This window comes from Aquarana catesbeiana, linkage group LG05 (assembly GCF_042186555.1).
Source record: "Aquarana catesbeiana isolate 2022-GZ linkage group LG05, ASM4218655v1, whole genome shotgun sequence".
NCBI lineage: Eukaryota > Metazoa > Chordata > Amphibia > Anura > Ranidae > Aquarana > Aquarana catesbeiana.
In genome coordinates, this window is record NC_133328.1 from 590,343,361 (window position 1) to 590,365,859 (window position 22,499).

The 22,499-nt window shown below is 42.8% G+C and overlaps 1 protein-coding gene across 1 annotated transcript in view; it reads right to left on the bottom strand.

The window, feature by feature from the left end:
- Nucleotides 1-22,499, bottom strand: part of NUDCD1 (NudC domain containing 1) — a 266,321-nt gene that overhangs the window by 112,184 nt on the left and 131,638 nt on the right. The window contains exon 5 of the mRNA XM_073632155.1: nt 11,822-12,001. Within this exon, the coding sequence (XP_073488256.1) occupies nt 11,822-12,001 (180 nt within the window). The remainder of the gene's footprint in view (nt 1-11,821; nt 12,002-22,499) is intronic.

Sequence of the window (22,499 nt, forward strand, 5' to 3'; positions counted from 1 at the left end):
GTCGGTCTTGTAAATTAGCGTTTGTAATGGAGAACTAACATTCGTGACATGGCAAATTATTAAATTTCGAAACGCAGCGCTCAATTCTCTTCTTCTTTAATGGGATAATAATGAAGCTGCTTTGCTGGGGATACTGATTTTTGTTATTGCAAACAAATTTCAAAGGCTTTCTTTTTCTAGATGTAGCTCACTAACCCTGTAGGAGCTGCTAGTTAGTTCATTACAGTACATGCTGGTTTAACCCCTGCTTCTTCCACCCCGCTGTAGTAATCACAGACACAGTTGAACAGTTCAAACAATAACTTTTATTCCTGATTCGGCAGTAGTGTTACTTGAATGATGCAAATGGATATAAGTTGCCTCTGGTCTAAGCTGCATGAGTAATTAGAATCTTCCAGCTATACTTTGCAGCTTTCCTCCCTCCTGTGTATGGGGTAGCCAGTCCGACAGAAGCCGGCCGTTTGGCCAGCTTCTGTCGGACGAGCATGCTGGAAAGCCAGCGGCCAACCGGCTCCTGATTAGCGCTCTCAGCCAATGGCTGGGCTATGCCAAATTGCACTGACCTTAGAACTATGTAGGCATCACCAAAATGAGAGGTCACTCAGCTCAAGGAGCCCCTAGCAACCTCTAGAAGATCCCTAGTTGAGAATTGCTGGTCTTGAATATAACCTCTGACATCTAGAAAAGATTTGTAGAAATCGATAAATCTTAAAACTGAGCCACCAGATGTGAAGGTCGGAGGCACAGAGGCAAATACAATATACAAACTTCACTTTACTAATCCAGATATATTAAACCCCTCTTTTTTGAAACGTCTATTCTGCCTTTGAACATCATGATCAGGAAAAAAAAGAAAAAAGAAAAAAAAAAAAGGAGTATAAACCAATTTCAATCATTGAATGAACTGTGCATTAACCCTCCATGAATCCCCTCCTCCATAATATTACCACTACCTGTATTATTACAAAGGGTAATGTGTCGTTACTTTTGGGATGGCATAACAAAAGATGTGCGCTTTATACATATGTGAAAAACATAAAAAATTATATCTTGTCAAACTACTGAGATAAAAAAATAAAAATAAACCAAACACAAGCCCTTTTTGTTACTAGCTATAAAGCATTTCAATTTTAAGCCATAGGTTACCTTGACTTAAATGGCCATAATTGGTCTCTACAAAGTCCACCATTGTCTGTATAATTTCAACTGAGAAGAACAGTGCAATTACACTGTCGCTGTGACATCACTACTGCAGTAGTGATTAACAATTAGTGGCTGTTATGGGTATAATGTGGTAGTGGAGGTGAGCAGCAGTTCCTGTAAGACAGGCCTGTATGATGTTACATAATGACATGTTACTCAATCGCTTTCTATAGGAAATACAGCAATGCTTTTAACATCGCATTTCAAATTAGGCACTTGCTGCATACATAAGCATGATGATATACAAGATAAACTTAAAGAAAAAAAAAAGGACGATCTGTATCTACTTTACAGGCAATGCTTTTTCAGGAATCCGCCACAACAGCACCACCTGGAGGTTTCCTGGCTTGCCCTACTGCAACTCCTCAGTGTATCGGACATAAGCATGTACACGATGCAATGCCTCATCATTATTAGAAGTAGGAAATTATTAATGTACCATTGCAGAAGATACCTTAACAAGATTTTTATTGGTATGTGGAAGTTTGAAAACTCCCTGTTTATCCTCCATGACAGCCCCACCTGCAGACTTAAACATTTTTTATGGGAATAAAGCATAGAAAAGTAAAAGCATATAAAGCTAAAATCACCTTGTGTAAGCTAGTAAAAAAACATATTCATTGAGCCAGGAAAATATTCAGGAGGTGTGATGAAGTAGTCTTCAGCTTTCTACCTCCTATGCCAAATAACCTGCATATATTTTTTTTTTCCAAGTAATGGTGTGGTAGGGGATGAACAGCAAAAACAACTGTAATGGGGACTACATGTCTGTTACATTGCTGTTTAGCCTAAAGGGTGCGACATCTTATGTGGAAAGGGAAAGGCTGGCACCACAAAAATTGGCTAAAACATGATTAAATAATACAGGTATAAAAAAGCCGTAAAATTCAAACGCGTTTCGGCTCTTCAGGCTTGAACCCTTTCGTTGCCAGGTCCGTACATCGTACAGACCTGACAGCAGGGGGGATGTTTTCACACAATCAGGTGACTGCAGCTGTAGTGGCTGTGTGTAAAACTGACAACCACCTGCCTGTCAGGACTGCGTATCCAAAGAGCCCTTGGATCCCAGGTACATACAGTGGATATAAAAAAAAGTCTAAACACCTCTTAAAATGTCAGGTTTCTGTGATGTAAACAAAATGAGACAAAAGATAAATACATTTCAGAACTTTTTCCACCTTTAATGTGACCTATAAACTGTACAAACGGAAATCTTTTAGGTGGAAGGGAAGCAAAAATAAAAAACTAAAATAATCTGGTTGCATAAGTGTGCACACCCTTAAACTAATACTTTGTTGAAGCACCTTTTGATTTTATTAAAGCACTCAGTCTTTTTTGGGTATGAGTCTATCAGCATGGCACATCTTGACTTAGCAATATTTGCCCACTCTTCTTTGCAAAACCACTCCAAATCTGTCAGATTGTGAGGGCATCTCCTGTCCACTGCCCTCTTCAGATCACCCCACAGATTTTCAATCGAATTCAGGTCTGGGCTTTGGCTGGGCCATTCAAAAACTTGAATCTTCTTGAATCTCCTAGTGAAGCCATTCCTTTGTTGATTTAGATGTATGCTTTGGGTCGTTGTCATGCTGCAAGATGAAGCTTCTCTTCATGTTCAGCTTTCTAGCAGAAGCCTGAAGGTTTTGTGCCAATATTGACTGGTGGGTATTTGGAACGGTTAATAATTCCCTCTACCTTGACTAAGGCCCCTGTTCTAGCTGAAGAAAAACAGCCCCAAAGCATGATGCTGCCCCCACCATGCTTCACTGTGGGATGGTGTTCTTTTGGTGATGTGCAGTGTTTTTGCTCCAAACATATCTTTTGGAATTATGGCCAAAAAGTTCAACCTTGGCTTCATCAGACCATAATACATTTTCCCACATGATTTTGGGAGACTTCAGATGTGTTTTTGCAAAATTTAGCTGGTCTTGGATGTTTTTCTTTGTAAGAAAAGGCTTCTGTTTTGCCACTCTACCCCATAGCCAAGGCATATGAAAAATACGGGAGATTGTGGTCACATGTACCACACAGCCAGTACTTGCCAGATATTCCTGCAGCTCCTTTAATGTTTGCTGTAGGCATCTTGGCACCGTCCCTGACCAGTTTTCTTTTCATCAATTTGGAGGGACGTCCAGTTCTTGGTAATGTCACTGCTGTGCCATATTTACTCCACTTGATGAGTGTCTTCACTGGTTCCAATGTATATCTAATGCCTTGGAAATGCTTTTGTACCCTTCTGCTACCTGATACCTTTTAACAATGAGATCCCTTTGACGCTTGGAAGCTCTCTGCTGACCATGCCTTTTGCTGTAGGATGCAACTAAGAAAATGGCAGGAAAGACCTACTAGAGCAGCTAAACTTTATTTGGGGTTAATCTGAGGCACTTTAAAGGATGGCAGATGTGTACTGACTCCTAGTTAACATGAGTTTGAATGTGATTGCTTAATTCTGAACACAGCTAAATCCACCGTTTCAGGAGGGTGTGCAGCACACTTATGCAAACACATTATTTTATTCTTTTTATTTATAGGTTACATTAACCACTTGCTGCCCGCCCAACGTCATATGACGGACGGTGCAGCTGTTATCCTGGGCCGCCACCATATGACGGCGGTCCTTCCAGGCCCCCCAGCGAGTGCCCGGTAACCGAGCAGGACCGTGGATCTGTGTGTTAAACACACAGATCCACGTCCTGTCAGATGGGAGGAAACCGATGGTGTGTTCCTTATACAGAGGAACACCGATCGGTCTCCTCCCCTTGTGAGTCCCCTCCCCCCACAGTTAGAATCACTCCCTAGGAACATAATTAACCCTACAGCGCCCCCTCCTGGTTAACCCCTTCATTGCCAGTCACATTTATACAGTAATCAATGCATTTTTATAGCACAGATCGCTGTATAAATGTGAATGGTCCCAAAAAGTGTCAAAAGTGTCCGATATGTCCGCCACAATATCGCAGTCACGATAAAAATCGCAGATTGCCGCCATTACTAGTAAAAAAAAAAAAAAAAAAATAAAAATGCTATAAATCTATCCCCTTATTTTGTAGACGCTATAACTTTTGCGCAAACCAATAAACATACGCTTATACGTTTTATTTTTTACCAAAAATATGAAGAAGAATACATATCAGCCTAAACTGAGGAAAAAAATTGTTTAAAAAAAATTGGATATTTATTATAGCAAAAAGTAAAAAATATTGTGTTTTTTGCAAACTTGTCACTCTTGTTTTGTTTATAGCACAAGAAATAAAAGAGAGGTGATCAAATGCCACCAAAAGAAAGCTCTATTAGTGGGGAAAAAAAGATAAAAATTTCATTTGGGTACAGTGTTGTATGACCGCGCAATTGTTATTCAAAGTGTGACAGCGCTGAAAGCTGAAAATTGGCCTGGGCAGCAAGGGGGTGAAAATGCCCTGTATGGAAGTGGTTAAAAAGGTGGAAAAAGTTCTGAAATGATTTATCTTTGTCCCATTTTTTTACATCACAGAGACCTGACATTTTACCAGGGGTGTGTAGACTTTTTATATCCACTGTAGAAAGCTCTCACTTCTTGCCCTAGTCACAGGTAAACCCCACTTGCAGTAGAGCTAAGCTCTCCCATTCAAAGGTCCATTTGACCAACCTGTTTGGTTACACTGCCTTGGTTCCTAAATGTGTGGCAGTTAACTATGTGTCAGGCAAAAGTAAAGGCCCATAACCTGCAACTAGCAGGCACATATACAGTGATTTGAGGATCAAAGGCTCTTGCCTTAAAATGTTATTTATTACAGGTATTTGTATAGTTACAATGCCTTGCAAAAGTATTCACCCCCCTTGGCTTTTTACCCATTTTGTTACATTACAGCCTTTAGTTCAATGGGTTTTTTTTTAATCTGACTTATATGTGATGGATCAGAACACAATAGTCTAAGTTGGCGAATTAAAATTAGAAAAATATATACATAAAACTATATTTCAGAAACAAAAAACGGCAAAATTGGCATGTGCGTATGTATTCACCCCCTTTGTTAAGAAGCCCATAAAAAGCTTTGTTGCAAACAATTACCTTCAGAAGTCACAATTAGTGAAATGATGTCCACCTGCGTGCAATCTGTCACATGATCTGTCATCGCATATATACACCTTTTTGAAAGGCCCCAGAGGCTACAACACCTAAGCAAGAGGCACCACTAACCAAATACTGCCATAAAGACCAAGGAACTCTCCAAACAAGTAAGGGACAATGTTGTTGAGAAGTACAAGTCAGGGTTAGGTTATAAAAAAAATATCCAAATCTTTGATGATCCCTAGGAGCACCATCAAATCTATCATAACCAAATGGAAAGAACATGGCACAACAGCAAACCCTCCGATAGGCGCCCGCACACCAAAACTCACGGACCAGGCAAGGAGGGCATCAGAGAGGCAGCACAGAGACCTAAGGTAAACCTGAAGGAGCTGCAAAGTTCCACAGCAGAGACTGGAGTATCTGTACACAGGACGACAATAAGCCGTATGCTCCATAGAGTTGGGCTTTATGGCAGAGTGGCCAGAAGAAACTTACTTACAGCAAAAACAAAATGGCACATTTTGAGTTTGCGAAAAGGCATGTGGGAGACTCCTAAAATGTATGGAGGAAGGTGCTCTGGTCTGATAAGACTAAAATTGAACTTTTTGGCCATCAAAGAAAAACGCTATGTCTGGCACAAACCCAACACATCACATCACCCAAAGAACACCATCCCCACAGTGAAACATGGTGGTGGCAGCATCATGCCATGGGGATGTTTTTCAGCAGTCGGGACTGGGAAACTGGTAAGAGTTGAGTGAAAGATGGATGGTGCTAAATACAGGGATATTCTTGAGCAAAACCTGTACCACTCTGTGTGCGATTTGAGGCTAGGACAGAGGTTCACCTTCCAGCAGGACAATGATCCCAAACACACTGCTAAAGCAACACTTGAGTGGTTTAAGGGGAAACATGTAAAATGTGTTGGAATGGTCTAGTCAAAGCCCAGATCTCAATCCAATAGAAAATCTGTGGTCAAACTTAAAGATTGCTGTTCACAAGTGCAAACCATCCAACTTGAAGGAGCTGGAGCAGTTTTACAAGGAGGAATGGGCAAAAAATCCCAGTGGTAAGATGTGGCAAGCTCATAGAGACTTATCCAAAGCGACTTGGAGCTGTGATAGCCGCAAAAGGTGGCTCTACAAAGTATTGACTTTAGGGGGGGGGGGGGGTGAATAGTTTTGCACATCTTCAAAGTCGTGGGCATGTTCTGTAAATTAAATGATGCAAATCCTCAAACAATCCATTTTAATTCCAGGTTGTGAGGCAACAAAACACGAAAAATGCCAAGGGGATGAATACTTTTGCAAGCAGCACTTTACATACATACATTGTACATTCACATCAGTCCGTGCCCTCAAGGAGCCTACAATCCAGGGTCCCAAACTCACATTCATGCATACACATGACTAAGGGCAATTTATAAGTTTATTTGTGAGAAATACGTACAATGACAACCCGAAAGAGGAGGCGATCGAGGTACATTCTGGGTACAAAACAGGGCAACGGTAAAGTACAAAGTTCTCAAGTGTAACAGTTTATTATAAATACTGAGGTAGTATAAGAATCTCGAATCGTGCTGTACTTAGGGGTACACAAGCGTTTTGCAAAACTGGTTTCTGTAGGAAGGGCTCAGAGAGAGATATCCCTAATCCCTGCGGGAGACCATAGACAACGACTCATTGTCACAGGTGTCAGACAGCTCCACCTGTTTGTCCCAGACTATTTTATTTGGAGGGGCAGCCCCTATTGAGGTAAATCACTTTTTTATATGGCAATGTGGAATATATTTCTCAAATCCAGGCCTGGAAAGTAGGGGGGGGATGACCTGCATCCAGTGACGCGCCACCAGTTTTCGAGCACTAAAAAGAGTTACATGCAGTAAAGTAGCAAGGAACTTGTCCACATCAACGGCTGGAAGCAGACCTAGTACACAAGGTTTGGGGTCCAGTTGGAGTGGGGAGCCCATGCGGTCATGTAGGAATTTGATAATTTGCACCCAGTAGGCTTGAATAGCCGGACAGGTCCACATTAAGAGGAAAAAAAGTACAAGGTTCATCAAAACATCTAGGACATAGTGGACTTTGGTTTAAGCGGTATTTACCGTAGGAATTCTTAATAGCGTTAAATAAGCTCTGTGTATAATGTACAATTGTGTCAAACGGTCAGAGAGTCTAGGCAAGACTAGTTTCATGCCTTCTAGTATTTCTTCCCACTCCGATTCCTCTATAGAGCTCTATAGATCTCCTTCTCAGCGAGCTTTGGCCCTATCGACTATTTGATTGACAGTGGGGGTACGCAGTGCATTATATAATGCAGATATTACCGTAAATTTGGTGGGTTCTGAGCCAGTAATTATATCCACTGGGGGTAAGGTTTGCAGAGTGGGGATAGTCTCTGGAAATTGTGCCTGTATTGCATGATGTAGCTTTAGGTATCTAAATAGCATGTAGGTAGGGAACTCAAACTCCTCGTTCAGAGATAGAGCGGGCCTAACTCCTGTGGGGATGAGCACACAATGAAGGTATATCATGCCCTTTGAAGCCCATAGATCAATGTCTGGAACAGAGGAGAGTTCCTGTAATTGGGGGTTATGCCACAAGGGGATGTGTGTATGGTAGGGTGCAGTATTGGTTTTACTAAGAGCTATCTCCCAAATACGCCTATGACGCCTCAGCAAGGGGTCACGGGTGTTGACAGCAGGGAGGGGGGTACGCATCACGGTTTGGCTGTCTACAGACTAATGTTTGATATCTGAGAGCCTCGGTCTTGTGAGGCTAGTAAAATGAGACCGTTGGGTTGCCAAGTATTAAGAGTGGAAGTCAGGTAGTGCCATGCCTAATGTGGTAGGGTTATACTAGGGGCAATTTAGACAGGAGCCAATTAGGGAGAACCTGCAAACTCCAGTCAGGTAGTGCCGTGGTTGGGATTTGAATACAACATGGAATATTCTAGTTGTCAAAGTTAAAATTTCCTCCAGAGTTGGATCACACCATCTCGGCCCAGCAAGTCAAAGCTGAACAGGTCCAAACCAGAAAAAAATAAAAATAAGCTTCAGTGATGCAATGGGGACATTTTGTTGTTTAGTTCCTGCATAAGCTGTGCTGTGAGTCATTGGTGTATTGTGGAGGAATTGGACCCACCAACTTGCTTGTGATGATTTCAAGTACTAATTTTGCTGTAAAATGGTAGTGGTAATATTTGGACTTTTCAAGACTTCCTCCAAAATAAGAATTTCCACCGAAGTACATATGGACAAATCCCAGAAGAAAGATAGTCAAAGCACTTAACACCTGACAAATCAAACCCATCCTTTTTGAGAGCTTTCTATTGCTGCCAAAATATAAACATATTTCTAGACTGCAGCCACTGGCTATGAATAATACAGAATTTTTCTAGCCCTGTATTTAAACAAAAATTCACCACTTCACAAAAAATGAAAAAGGTACCTGGGGCCCTGCTGTACCTACCTCCATGGGTGATTAGCTTTCACTGCCTAAGCAGCCGGTGTAAGGGTCCAGGGATTTAAAAATTCATGGTCTTCTTCTGGGATAAATCAGGGTGATTCTAAATGTCATATGACCCCTTAAACCAATCAGAATCACTCTGCTCCATCCCGGTTTTCCTAAGGAAAAAAAAAGGGGAAGAAGAGCGCAGTTTTCAAACTCCCAGACCCCTGCACCAGCTGCAGGGGCCATGAAAGCTAATCATTCATGGAGTTAAGTACAGCAGGGACAGGGAGATGGGAGGATGCACGTGTTAAGTTAAACCAACTTTTTATCTAGGCACTCGCCATAAATATCTTTTTTTGCTGAAATTTCTCTGAAAATCTCCCTAACACATTAAGAATTCAGAATGAGAGTTTTCCTGGAGCAATGACCACAGGGGAAAAATCCAAGAGTCAACAAACAAAAGACAGATTGACTATATTTCTCCAGGAAACACAGTGATTGCATGAGAGCCGATACATAGAAAGAGACGAGACGGCAAAAACCACCGAGGCTCACTGAGCCAGAACAACACAACAGTTCTGGGAGAAGATGAAGCGTCTGAGTCACTGGCTCAACAGCACAAAAAAAAAATCATTATGCATCACCGAAAGGGTTTTAAAATAACAGAATATTCTTTTTTTCTTAAAGCGGAGGTCCGCCGAAAGAAAAAAATAAAACAATAAAAAAGTCAGCAGCTACAAAAAGTGTAACTGATGACTTAATAAATCGGACACTCACCTGTCCCACGGTCCAGCGATGTGGGCGTACGAAGCCTCACTCCTCTCCCCCTCCTCTCCGAGGTGCCATCATTCTTATTGTGGGCGCCCGGCTGTGAAGCCACAGCCGGGCACGCACTGCGCGCTGTGATTGGCTGGGCAATCTTCTGGGACCAATGACGTGTCCCAGAAGATTGAAGGGAGGGAGGAGGGAGAGGTGATCTTCCTTTCGGTGCCGTGGAGCCCCGGGAGGAAGTGGAAGCTGGACGCCTCTAAAAAGAGGGTATCTGCCCCCCCCCCCCCCCCCCCCTAAAAAAATGAAATGTCAAATGTGGCATGTCAGGGGGTCACCTGCACTTAAAGCAGAAGTTCAATTTTTGGGTGGAACTCCACTTTAAAGGGACTCTGTAATTCAATGTACAAAGTCAGCAGCCACTAGGATGTAGGCTGACTGGTTTTTAGATGCTTCTTGTGGTGTTCACACATGGAAAAACTGTTGACAGAGAATCATTAACTGCCTCTATCAATAATCAGACTGTGTGTGTATTGCTAATGACTTAGGCCGGCCATACACGGTTCGAATCTCAAGAGTAGAAGCATTAATGGGCAGGCTGAATGTACCAAGTTGATTGATCTATTACAACCAGCCTGTCGGATTCGCTTCCGATTATCGCAAGCGGCTGCAAATAGCCACTAGCGGTAATCACTGTCTTCTCACATACACTAGATTACCAAAAGTATTGGGACGCCTGCCTTTACATACATGAAATTTAATAGCATCTTAGTCCGTAGGGTTCAATATTGAGTTGGCCCACCGTTTGCAGCTATAACAGCATCAACTCTTCTGGAAAGGCTGTCCACAAGGTTTAGGAGTGTGTCTATGGGAATGTTTGACCATTCTTCCAGAAGCGCATTTGTGAGGTCAGGCACTGATGTGGACGAGAAGGCCCAGCTCAGTCTCTGCTCCAATTCATCCCAAAGGTGTTCTACTGGGTTAAGGTCAGGACTCTGCGCAGGCCAGTCAAGTTGCTCCACCCCAAACTCGCTCACCCATGTCTTTATGCATTTCTAGTGCATATATCCTATTTGCTGTGTTAGCTGCTCCCTTTTTTTGGGCAGCGCAGAATTATTTGTTACACTATGCATAAGAGTCCTGGGTCCTGTACCGAATGATTGATATACAAAAAAAAAAAAAAAAACTGTTATCAGCTTATCAGAAATTCAGGAGCAGTCCTATGTCCTCTGTACACTTCTTGCATTATGTCAAAGATCCCTCCTACTTCATATTTTAGGCTACAAAACAATTAACCTTTATGTTATGCTATGCATGAAGGCAAAAAAACCTTCTGTGTGCTGCTCCCCCTACAGCCATCCCAATACTCACCTCTCGATCCAGCGATGTGCATGAGAGCTTCAGCTGTCCCGGAACTCCCTCTCCTCACTGGTTGAGACAGCAGCTATTGGCTCCCACTGCTGTAACTTACAGCAAGTGAGCCAATGAGAAGGGAGCGGGGGGGGGGGGGGGGGGCAAGCCACAGCTCTATGTCTTATGGATGCATAGAACAGGACTTGAAAGCAAGCATGCACCAGTGCCCCCATTGCAAGCAGCTTGCTATTGGGGGCAATGGTCAAGGGGGAGGAGCCAGGAGCACCGACAGGGAACCCGAGAAGAAGAGGATCAGGGCTGCACTCTGCAAAACCATTACACGGAGCAGGTAAGTATGACGTTTGTTTTTTTAAAGCCGAACCTATAACATCACTTCAAGTGATTGTAAACCCATATTTTTTTTTTTTAAACAAACATGTCATACTTACCTGCTTTGCATGGTGGTTTTGTACAGAGTAGTCATGATCATCCTCTTCTTCCGCCGCCGGTGTTCCTGGATCCCCCCCCCACGCCGAGTGGGCCCATAGCAAGCTTGCAATGGGGGCATTCACTCGGGCTTGTGTGTCCACTGACACAGAGTATGGTTCGGCCCCACCCCCTTCTCCCTCCTCACTGGCTGTGATTGACAGCAGCAGGAGCCAATGGCAGCCACATCGTTCTGGATGTGGTAGTGACTCGGTTCGGATCCAGACCGCAGTCCATCATTTAGTGATGATGTAGGGTGTTGGGTAATCTTTTTGTTTTTTCTGAAAAGGTGAACACTTTAACTTTTGGCTTCAGTGTACTATCCTGATGTGCAATACAGGTACACTTTAAGGAATATGTAAAGCACAAGGGGTCGTGTTCTTAGGAAGTATACAATTGTTATTCTAAAGTTGGGATCGCAAGAAAGAATCTATTTCAAACGCAGGAGCTCATATTGGAGTGAAACTGTTCCCAATTCTGCAGCAGAACATATCAGTTTATATATTACCTTTCTTTTCATCCTGCTCCATGCTCTCCTCTTCAGCTTGATTTTGTTCATTTCCAATGAATTTGAAGGGCTTGTAAGAGATAATCATCAAGCCGTTCCCGTCCGGTTCAATAGCTGCGTAATGCGGCACAGATTTGCCATGAAGCTTTCTGCGTTTTAAAATTTCGCATTTACATTCATCTGTGAACACATAAAAAAAAAAAAAAAAAATGTGGAATTTTATACTGTTGAAAAAATTCAGCTGAAATCAAACCAAACAAGCAATTATAGCTACACATGCTTTAGGTAAATTGCTCAATTACCACACTGGTGTCAGAAACAAAACTCATTTTGGTGTTAAGACAGAAGATAAATCGAGGTTTGACCAACAATTCCACCTGCTGAAAGAACAGTCAATGCATCTCTGGAAAATAGACAAAGATGTTAAAGCCCCCCCAGGACATTCTAAAGTAGTATTTGCCAGGAACCTGTGATGTGAAGGCTTCAGTTCATTTGTTGCTTCCAAATGTTTGAGAAAAAGTGTGTTCTATGGGAGTCTACTTTGGCCACAAAACAGGGCCAAAAAAAACCCCACTATAGACAAGGCTGTGTAGAACAACAATTTCACTAAACGCTATACATCAAGACTAGTCCCAGAACCCTCTGACAAAATAGCCAGCATGATATGTTACGGTTTCTGAACCCTAGTTCCAGCATGACTGCTGGCACCCTCCTGCCTTTGAGTACACCCTGGTGTGCTCTAAAACAGTGGTCTCCAAAACTGCAGCCTGGGGGTGAGATGTGGCCCTTTGCTTGCCTTTATCTGGCCTTTTAGTTACCATTTCGTCCACAGATACCAACAATGGGATACAATTCCCCCCACTGACATCAATAAAAGGTGCACAATTTCTCCCAAGGACACCAACGATGGGGCAAAATTCCTCCCAAGGACAACAAACAATGGGGCAAAATTCCTCCCACTGACACCAATGACAGGGCATTGTTTATTCCCACTGATGTCAGGATATTTTCTACTTCCACTGGCCACAGTCTGGCCCCTGTTCTGTCGAGAAGTGCCCCTCGTCGAATAGTGCCCGCGCATGCATAGGACGGAGCCCCACTTCAGCTGATTTCCCGATCAGCTGGAGAGACGTGACCAGGGCGCAAGCGCACATCGTAGGAGGCATCTCTCAATGGGAGATACCATTTCACGCCCTCAAATGAAACCTTTACAAACAGCGCAGGGAGACCATAGTTCTCACATTGTGCCTCGCTGTTGCTTTATACCCTGTACACACGGTCGGATTTTCCGATGGAAAATGTGTGATAGGACCTTGTTGTCGGAAATTCTGACTGTGTGTAGGCTCCATCACACATTTTCCATCAGATTTTCCGACACACAAAGTTTGAGAGCAGGATATAAAATTTTCCGACAACAAAATCTGTTGTTGGAAATTCCGATCGTGTGTACACAAATCCGACGGACAAAGTGCCACGCATGCTCAGAATAAATAAAGAGATGAAAGCTATTGGCTAGTGCCCTGTTTATAGTCCCGACGTACGTGTTTTACGTCACCGCGTTTAGAACGATCGGATTTTCCGACAACTTTGTGTGACCGTGTGTATGCAAGACAAGTTTGAGCCAACATCCGTCGGAAAAAATCCTAGGATTTTGTTGTCGGAATGTCCAAAGTCCGACCGTGTGTACGGGGCATTACAGTGTGCTGATGGTCCGGTTTTGTCTGTGCTGTAGGGCGGGTTTGCTGTGTTGAACGGCCGGTTTTGCCTGTGTGACAGGGCGAGTTGCAACACAGACAATACCAGCCCTTCAAAACAACGCTACTAGCCGCCCTCCAGCAGCAGTGATGCACAATCTGAGAACTACGGTCTCTCCCTGCTGTTTGTATAGGTTTAAATTGTGCCTGTGAAATGGTATCTCCCATTGAGAGATAATCTGGTACGATGTGCACATGCTCCCTGGTTACGTCAGCCCAGCTGATCGGCAAATCAGCTGTTGTGCTGTTCCATACGGCACATGCTCAGTACATACCGGGCACTTCTCGATAGCGGGCACTTCGACAGAACACCCCCCTAAAGACTGAAGGACAGCAAACTGACCCTTTGTTTAGAAAGTTTAGAGACCCCTGCTGTAAAACATCAGCTCCTAGGAGACAGTTTGCCCATTCAAACTCAATGAAGACAAAGTCTCCTATCCTCCAACAGTGCTCCTAGTGGCAGGAAGAAACAGTCTCGTGTAATAAAGCAGGATGAAAACTAAGCCAGGCTATACAGCTAGAATCATTTATTACTTAATGTGCAAAAATACATGATCCTGTGGAGACTTTCATCTTGTTAAAATTGGCCTTGAACTCAGTGGCAGGAAACTATAGATGCCATGCTAGCATGCGATTTCCATTTATGGTTCAAAAATGCAGGAGGAAAAAACCAAAACCAAAACCAAAGCAGAGCACATCTAAAAAGTGTAACATTTTAGAGCCTGCATTGCTCATTGCACCCTCTTCAGGAGTCCTGAGGAGGGAGCAATTCAGTCTCAAAAACACATAGTTTTAATGATTTTAATTTATGTGGGACTTATGTTTATCTATGGCTAGCCTTTTGCTTGCCTTTATCCACCCTTGGGACACTATTCCTCCCTCGGACATCAACAATAGAGCACGAATCCTCCCAGAGACACCAACGATGGGGCATTAATCCTCCTACTGACACCAACGATTGGCAACCTTCTCCACCTAACCACAGGGGTGCTATGAAATTTTTTTTACCCCCACTGACCACCATGCCTGAGACATTATCTACTTCCATTGTCCACAGTCTGCCCCCCCCCCCCCCATCTCTAAAGTCTGAAGAACAGTAGACTGGCCCTTGGTTTAGAAAGTTTTGAGACCCCTGCTCGACACCTTGTAGTCTTCCCAATAGCCAACAGCTTTAATTTGGACTATGGTATATCCAATCTTGGGATGCGTTTTTGAAGGTCTCTTGGAAATTTACCATGGATCCCTGCCATTTACACTTCTTACCAGAGACACAAATTGGTGTTTCCTTGGTCAATCGCCAAGGTGAGCTGCATAAATTATTCCGATTTACATGTCCCATCTGTTGACACTCTTAGATGCACCCCACGTGTATCGTTTTCTAGTATATATTCCTTTATACGGATTTGTAGTCAGGTGCTCAAAAAAAAATAAAAACAAACATACATATAGGACTTTTGCTATAGATTATGATATATCTAGAGAGATAGAGATAGAGATAGAGATGATAGAGATAGAGATAGAGATGATAGAGATAGAGATAGAGATGATAGAGATAGAGATAGAGATGATAGAGATAGAGATGATAGAGATGATAGAGATAGAGATGATAGAGATGATAGAGATAGAGATAGAGATGATAGAGATAGAGATTATAGAGATAGAGATAGAGATGATAGAGATAGAGATAGAGATGATAGAGATAGAGATAGAGATGATAGAGATAGAGATAGAGATAGAGATGATAGAGATAGAGATGATAGAGATAGAGATAGAGATGATAGAGATAGAGATGATAGAGATAGAGATAGAGATAGAGATGATAGAGATAGAGATGATAGAGATAGAGATAGAGATGATAGAGATGATAGAGATAGAGATATATACATACACACACACACACACATACAAAAGTGAGTACACCCCTCACATTTTTTGTAAATATTTTATTACATCTTTTCAAGTGAGAAGACTGAAGAAATGACACTTTGCTACAATGTAAAGTAGTGAGTTTAACATCTTGTATGGCAGTGTCAATTTGCTGTCCCCTCAAAACAACACACAGCCATTAAGGTCTAAACCGGTGGCAACAAAAGTGAGTACACCCCTAAGTGAAAATGTCCAAATTTGGCCCAATTAGCCAGTTTCCCTCCCCCGGTGTCATGTGACTCATTAGTGTTACAAGGTCTCAGGTGTGAATGGGGAGCAGGTGTGTTAAATTTGGTGTTATCGCTCTCACTCTCTCATACAGGCCACTGGAAGTTCAACATGGCACCTCATGGCAAAAGAACTCTTGAAGATCTGAAAAAAATAATTGTTGCTCTACATAAAGATGGCCTAGGCTAGAAGACTGCCAAGGTGGCCAAGACCATACATTGGTTTAACAGTACAGGTTCCACTCAGAACAGGCCTTGCCATGGTCGACCAAAGAATGCATGTGCTCAGCGTCATATCCAGAGGTTGTCTTTGGGAAATAAATGTATGAGTGCTGCCAGCATTGCTGCAGAGGTTTAAGGGGAGGGGGGTCAGCCTTCCAGTGATCAGACCATACGCAAAAACACTGCATCAAATTGGTCTGCATGGCTGTCGTCCCAGAAGGAAGCCTCTTCTAAAGATAATGCACAAGAAAGCCAACAGTTTGCTGAAGACAAGCAGACTAAGGACATGGATTACTGGAACCATGTCATGTGGTCTGATGAGACCAAGATAAACTTATTTGGTGCAGAGGCAACCAAGTGAGGAGTACAGATACAAGTGTCTTGCCTTCAGTCAAGCATGGTGGAGGGTGTGTCATGGTCTGGGGCTGCATGAGTGCTGCCGGCACTGGGGAGCTACAGTTCATTGAGGGAACCATGAATGCCAACATGTACTGTGACATACTGAAGCCGAGCATGATCCCCTCCCTTCAGAGACTGGGCTGCAGGGTAGTATTCCAACATGATAACGACCCCAAACACACCTCCAAAACGACCACTGCCTTGCTAAAGAAGCTGAGGGTAAAGGTGATGGATTGACCAAGCATGTCTCCAGACCTAAACCCTATTGAGCATCTGTGGGGCATCGTCATGTAGTCACACGGAGGGGGCTTGGGGGTGGGAAGCAGGTGTTTAGGAATATGTTACAAATTACAGCCTAAATAGGAGTGTAACATACAACATGTTACTAAAAAGGTGCACTTAGCCTTTAACTGCAACAGAGAAAAATAGGCTGTGCTGTGTGGCAGAGCCAGTAAAAAAAAAAAAATTAAAAAATCTCAAAAATTGAATTTACAAAAAATAGAAAGCTTTGTCTGGTAAAAAACAGTCCCCATGTATGCATTTTATCTATTACAAACTACGTTTTAAATAATTCAGAGAATATATTTATTAGTAGATGGAAGCTGGTGGGTTGTTTTATCAAAAAAAAATATTGCTTCCGATTCTTTTGCCCTCTGAATTTCCAGGTCATTAGGATAATGACAGCTTCCCCTCCCTTGTTAAGTTTGGAATCAGCATTCCCCCGTCTTTTGTTTTTCTCCATTAGGTTATCGAGAGCCCTTCAGCCAAATGGGTTTTCAGGCATGAATCACATTATGTGGCATTTCTCCACAGGCAACAAGTAACCACATTTCGTGAAAACTACAGATACAGAAAACTCAAGAAGAAATTATGAGTAAACATGCTGTATAAACCGAAGAACATTGTGTTATAGTGGCAGGGAGCAAGTCAAGTGATTCAGGTGCCAAGTACAGATACATGTTAAAATGGATGAAAGGATGCGCCAGCCAACTAATAATAAATGACTGCTGCATCTAAAACTCCCTGAATACCAGGAGATAAAAAGGGTGAAAAAAGTATATAAAGTGCACTGTCTCAATATAAATATACCAGTGAGTAAATACCCAAAGAAAACAAAATATAGTGCTTTATATCAACACAAAATTGAAGAATTGTTCTTGCCAAACCAATCTATTAACCTTCTATGAGGAGGTGAGTTGCCATCTAGATAAAGTAAGGCCCGTAGACGTGGTGTATCTGGATTTTGCAAATACATTTGACACAGTTCCCCATAAACGTTTACTGTACAAAATAAGGTCCGTGGGCATGGACCATTGGGTGAGTACATGGATTGAAAACTGGCTACAAGGGCGAGTTCAGAGGGTGGTGATAAATGGGGAGTACTCAGAATGATCAAGGGTGGGTAGTGGGGTCCCCTGGGGTTCTGTGCTGGGAACAATACTATTTAATTTGTTCATAAACGACCTGGAGGATGGGATAAACAGTTCAATCTCTGTATTTGCAGACAATACTAAGCTAAGCAGGCAATAACTTCTCCGCAGGATGTGTAAACCTTGCAAAAAGATCTGAACAAATTAATGGGGTGGGCAACTACATGGCAAATGAGGTTCAATGTAGAAAAATGTAAAATAATGCATTTGGGTGGCAAAAATATGAATGCAATCTATACACTGGGGGAATCTAGGATGGAAAAGGACCTGGGGGTCCTAGTAGATGATGGGCTCAGCAATGGCATGCAATGTCAAGCTGCTGCTAACAAGGCAAAAAGAATATTGGCATGCATTAAAAAGGGGATTAATTCCAGAGATAAAACGATAATTCTCCCACTCTACAAGACTCTGGTCCGGCCGCACCTAGAGTATGCTGTCCAGTTCTGGGCACCAGTCCTCAGGAAGGATGTACTGGAAATGGAGCGAGTACAAAGAAGGGCAACAAAACTAATAAAGGATCAGGAGGATATTAGTTATGAGGAAAGGTTGCGAGCACTGAACTTATTCTCTCAGGAGAAGAGACGCTTGTGAGGGGATAGGATTTCAATTTACAAATACCGTACTGGTGACTCCACAATAGGGATAAAACTTTTTCGTGGAAGGGAATTTAACAAGACACGTGGGAGTTTAACAAGACAAGAGGTTTAACCTTAAACTACCTAGAGGGTTCTTTACTGAAAGAGCGGCAAGGATGTGGAATTGCCTTCCACAGACGGTGGTCTCAGCGGGGAGCATCAATAGTTTCAAGAAACTATTAGATAAGCACCAATACTGACATATAATCACACACATAGGTTGGACTTGGACTTGTGTCTTTTTTCAACCTCACCTACTATGTAACATGTGCACTAATCTTAATGCATATCAAAAGCCTGTATATAACCACAGTACATAGGACATATAAAACAAATGACAAAAGAATAAATATAAAACTATGTACATCAATGCAAATAAGTGAAATCTGATGTGCAAAATTAAAAAAAACTTTCCAACTAAACTCCAAATATTGCTGGATTATTCAAAACAGTAACAAAAAATCTTGAATATCGAGACTGAAATGATGCTCAATTCCTAGCCTTCAAAGTGCTGCATGCATCACCACCATGCTCTAATAATGGAATAGCTGGTTAGCAAACGGGTCAATAGACATGAATGCTGTTCTCAGGGAAAAAATTGATCTTTGTTACTGCCCATATGAAGCCCTGAACTATCTCCGGCTCTGGGATCACGGATGGATCTAGGGATGAAAGGAGGACCAACAGTGCATTATTGCTGTGCTTAATCGAAAAGTTCTATCTATAGAAAGGAAAAGAAGTACACTAACGCCTACCAGCAAAAATAACATCTGCATTGAATTTATCCTAGAATGGCCAGAGGTCTGATATACCTGGAAGCACTATACTAACACCCACAGACAGAACTTTGATTAAGCACAGTGATAATGCACGGTTAGTCCTTCTTTCATCCCTAGATCCATCCGTGACCTCGGAGATCGTTCTGAGCTCCATATGGGCAGTAACAGATCAATTTTTTCGCTGAGAACAGCATTCATGCCTATTGAACCGTTTGGGTTTGGTAACCAGCCATTCCATTATTAGGGGGAATAGATATATGCAGCTCTGGAAATAGGTAAATATATCAAGTTCAAAAGTGCCCACGGACACTAGTACAAAAGTCCATATCTCTTTAGGAGTCACCGAGGTGTATATTCTAACAGACTGAAGTGAGTAGTAATATCCTCCATCAAACTTCAACACACCGGGCCTCATACCACAAAGTATGGACCACTAGGTCATAGGTGGTCAAACAAGCACAGTGTTTATCCACATGCTGGTCTCATTGCTAATCAGCCACTCAGATGGCAGCAACTCAATGCATTTAGGCATCTAGACGTGGTGAAGGCGACTTGCTGAAGTTCAAACCGAGAATCAGAATGGGGATTTAAGTGACTGAACTTGACATGGTTGTTGTGTGGATGAAAATGCCTTGTTCATTTCAGAGGAGGATGCGCAGACTGGTTTGAGATGAGAAATGCAACAGTAACTCAAATATTATTGTTATTATTATACACAATTTATATAGCGCCAATAGTTTTACAATAAGAGCCCTTTCACACTGGGGCGGGCGTCGGCGGTAAAGCGCCGCTATTGTTAGCGGCGCTTTACCGTTGGTAAGCGGCCGATAGCGGGGGCTTCCCTGAATAAGTGAGTTTTCAGGGATCTCATAAAGGTGGACAGGTTAGGGGCTGATCAATTAAACCAGGGCAGGGAGTTCCAGAGGATGGGAGAGGATCTGGAGAAGTCCTGAAGGCGAGCATGGGAGGAGATAACAAGGGATCTAGAGAGCAGGAGGTCCTGGGAGGAGTGGAGGGGACAATTAGGGCGATATCTAAAGATGAGGTTGCTGGTGTAGCTGGGGGCGATGTTGTGGATGGCCTTGTATGGCCTTGCATGTTGAGAAATGTTTCCAACACCTTGTTGAATCTATGCCACCTTAAAATTATGGCAGTTCTGATGGCAAAAGGGGGTCCAACCCACTGTACCCAATAAAATGACTGGTAAGTATGTATATATCTCCATACACACACACACACACACACACACACACTTACATAACACCCCCCAGGGGGCAACATGACTCCAGCCCGGGCTGGTTGACAGAAAGTGGGCTGCAAACATTGAATACAGTGGGACTCCCCCCTCCGAGTCCAGAATAGTACTAGACATTTGCAACCACATGGCAGTAGGGCAATGTACAAGCTCAATGTTAGAGGGAATAATTCAGGATAGCTGGTAGCAGGTGAGGGTTGGATGGCCACAGGTGACCAAAAGTCACTGTAGGTGGGCAGGAGAAAATGAATTGAAGTACCATGTATTGCAAGCAGAAGCAGCAGTGGTAGAATGATTAAACACCGAATGGCAGGAAAGAGTTTGTGTACATGACACTCCACACAGATGAAAAACACCAGGGGCTCGGTCCCACAGCGTTAACCCCATCTGCAGCAAAATCTATTAAGAAAGGTGAATAAGGATCCTTCTGAGCTATCCCCATGATGACAGGCTTGAGAAAGAGGCATTGCCACCTCAAAACACATAACCACGCCCCCTTCACCTCCACCAGCGTCTGAGGTCATCAGCAAGTTCCCATGCTGTCAGACTGGTTCCCGAGCTGATATATCCTCTGGTTTTGAGCTTGTACATCTCCCAACACTGGCAGTGTTGCTCCCACCTGCTTTAGATAACCCAGGTCCTCATGGATGATGGATTTTAAGCTTGATATGAACTTTTATTCCTACTTCATGGGAGCGGCAAATTCATATTTTTTACTAATAAATGATTTAGTTTGCTGCGCTTAGAAGCACCCTCTTGTGTCTCCTTTATAATAATACAGCTATTCATTCTATCTGCTGAGGAGCTGCACTACGTTCTTTGAAGACAGTTGCTATACCTCATTTGCCATTATAAAATATTCAGCTAGGGCATCACTACTCTATAGTACAAAGAAACAAAGCAGTAAACTCTAAAGGATTTTTAACAAAGGTGGGTCCTAAACCAAGCTGTATTGCTCCAATGCAATGTAGTTTGTAGGGTGGTCTCAGTGGTCACAAGGAGGGCAGGAGCTTGTCATTTCAAAATAATTTAGAGCCCTTTCACACTGAGGCGCATTTCAAGCGTTTTGGTGCAAAAAAAAAAAAAAAAAAAAAAGCTCACGAAAGCCTAGTAACATTAAAATCAATGCAGCATCTTTGGAGAGCTAAAATATTATATATACACATATACATACACACATCTCACATTTTTGTAAATATTTTATCTTTTCATGTGACAACACTGAAGAAATAACACTTTGTTACAATGTAAAGTAGTGAGTGTACAGCTTGTATAACAGGGTAAATTTGCTGTCCCCTCAAAATAACTCACACAGCCATTAAGGTCTAAACAGCTGGCAACAAAAGTGAGTACACCCCTAAGTGAAAACGTCCAAATTGGGCCCAAAGTGTCAATATTTTGTGTGGCCACCATTATTTTCCAGCACTGTCTTAACCCTCTTGGGCATGGAGTTCACCAGAGCTTCACAGGTTGCCCCTGGAGTCCTCTTCCACTCCTCCATGATGATATCACAGAGCTGGTGGATGTTAGAGACCTTGCGCTCCTCCACCTTCTGTTTGAGGATGCCCCAGAGATGATCAATAGGGTCTAGAGACATGCTTGGCCAGTCCATCACCTTTACCCTCAGCTTCTTTAGCAAGCAGTGGTCGTCTAGGTGGTGTGTTTGGGGTCGTTATGTTGGAATACTGCCCTGCCGCCCAGTCTCCGAAGGGAGGACATCATGCTCTGCTTCAGTATGTCACAGTACATGTTGGCATTCATGGTTCCCTCAATGAACTGTAGCTCCCCAATGCCGGCAGCACTCATGCAGCCCCAGACCACGACACTCCCACCACCATGCTTGACTGTAGACAAGGCACACTTGTCTTTGTACTCCTCAACTGGTTGCCGCCACACACGCTTGACACAATCGGAACCAAATAAGTTTATCTTGGTTTCATCAGACCACAGGACATGGTTCCAGTAATCCATGTCCTTAGTCTGCTTGTCTTCAGCAAACTGTTTGTTGGCTTTCTTGTGCATCATCTTTAGAAGAGGCTTCCTTTAGGGAC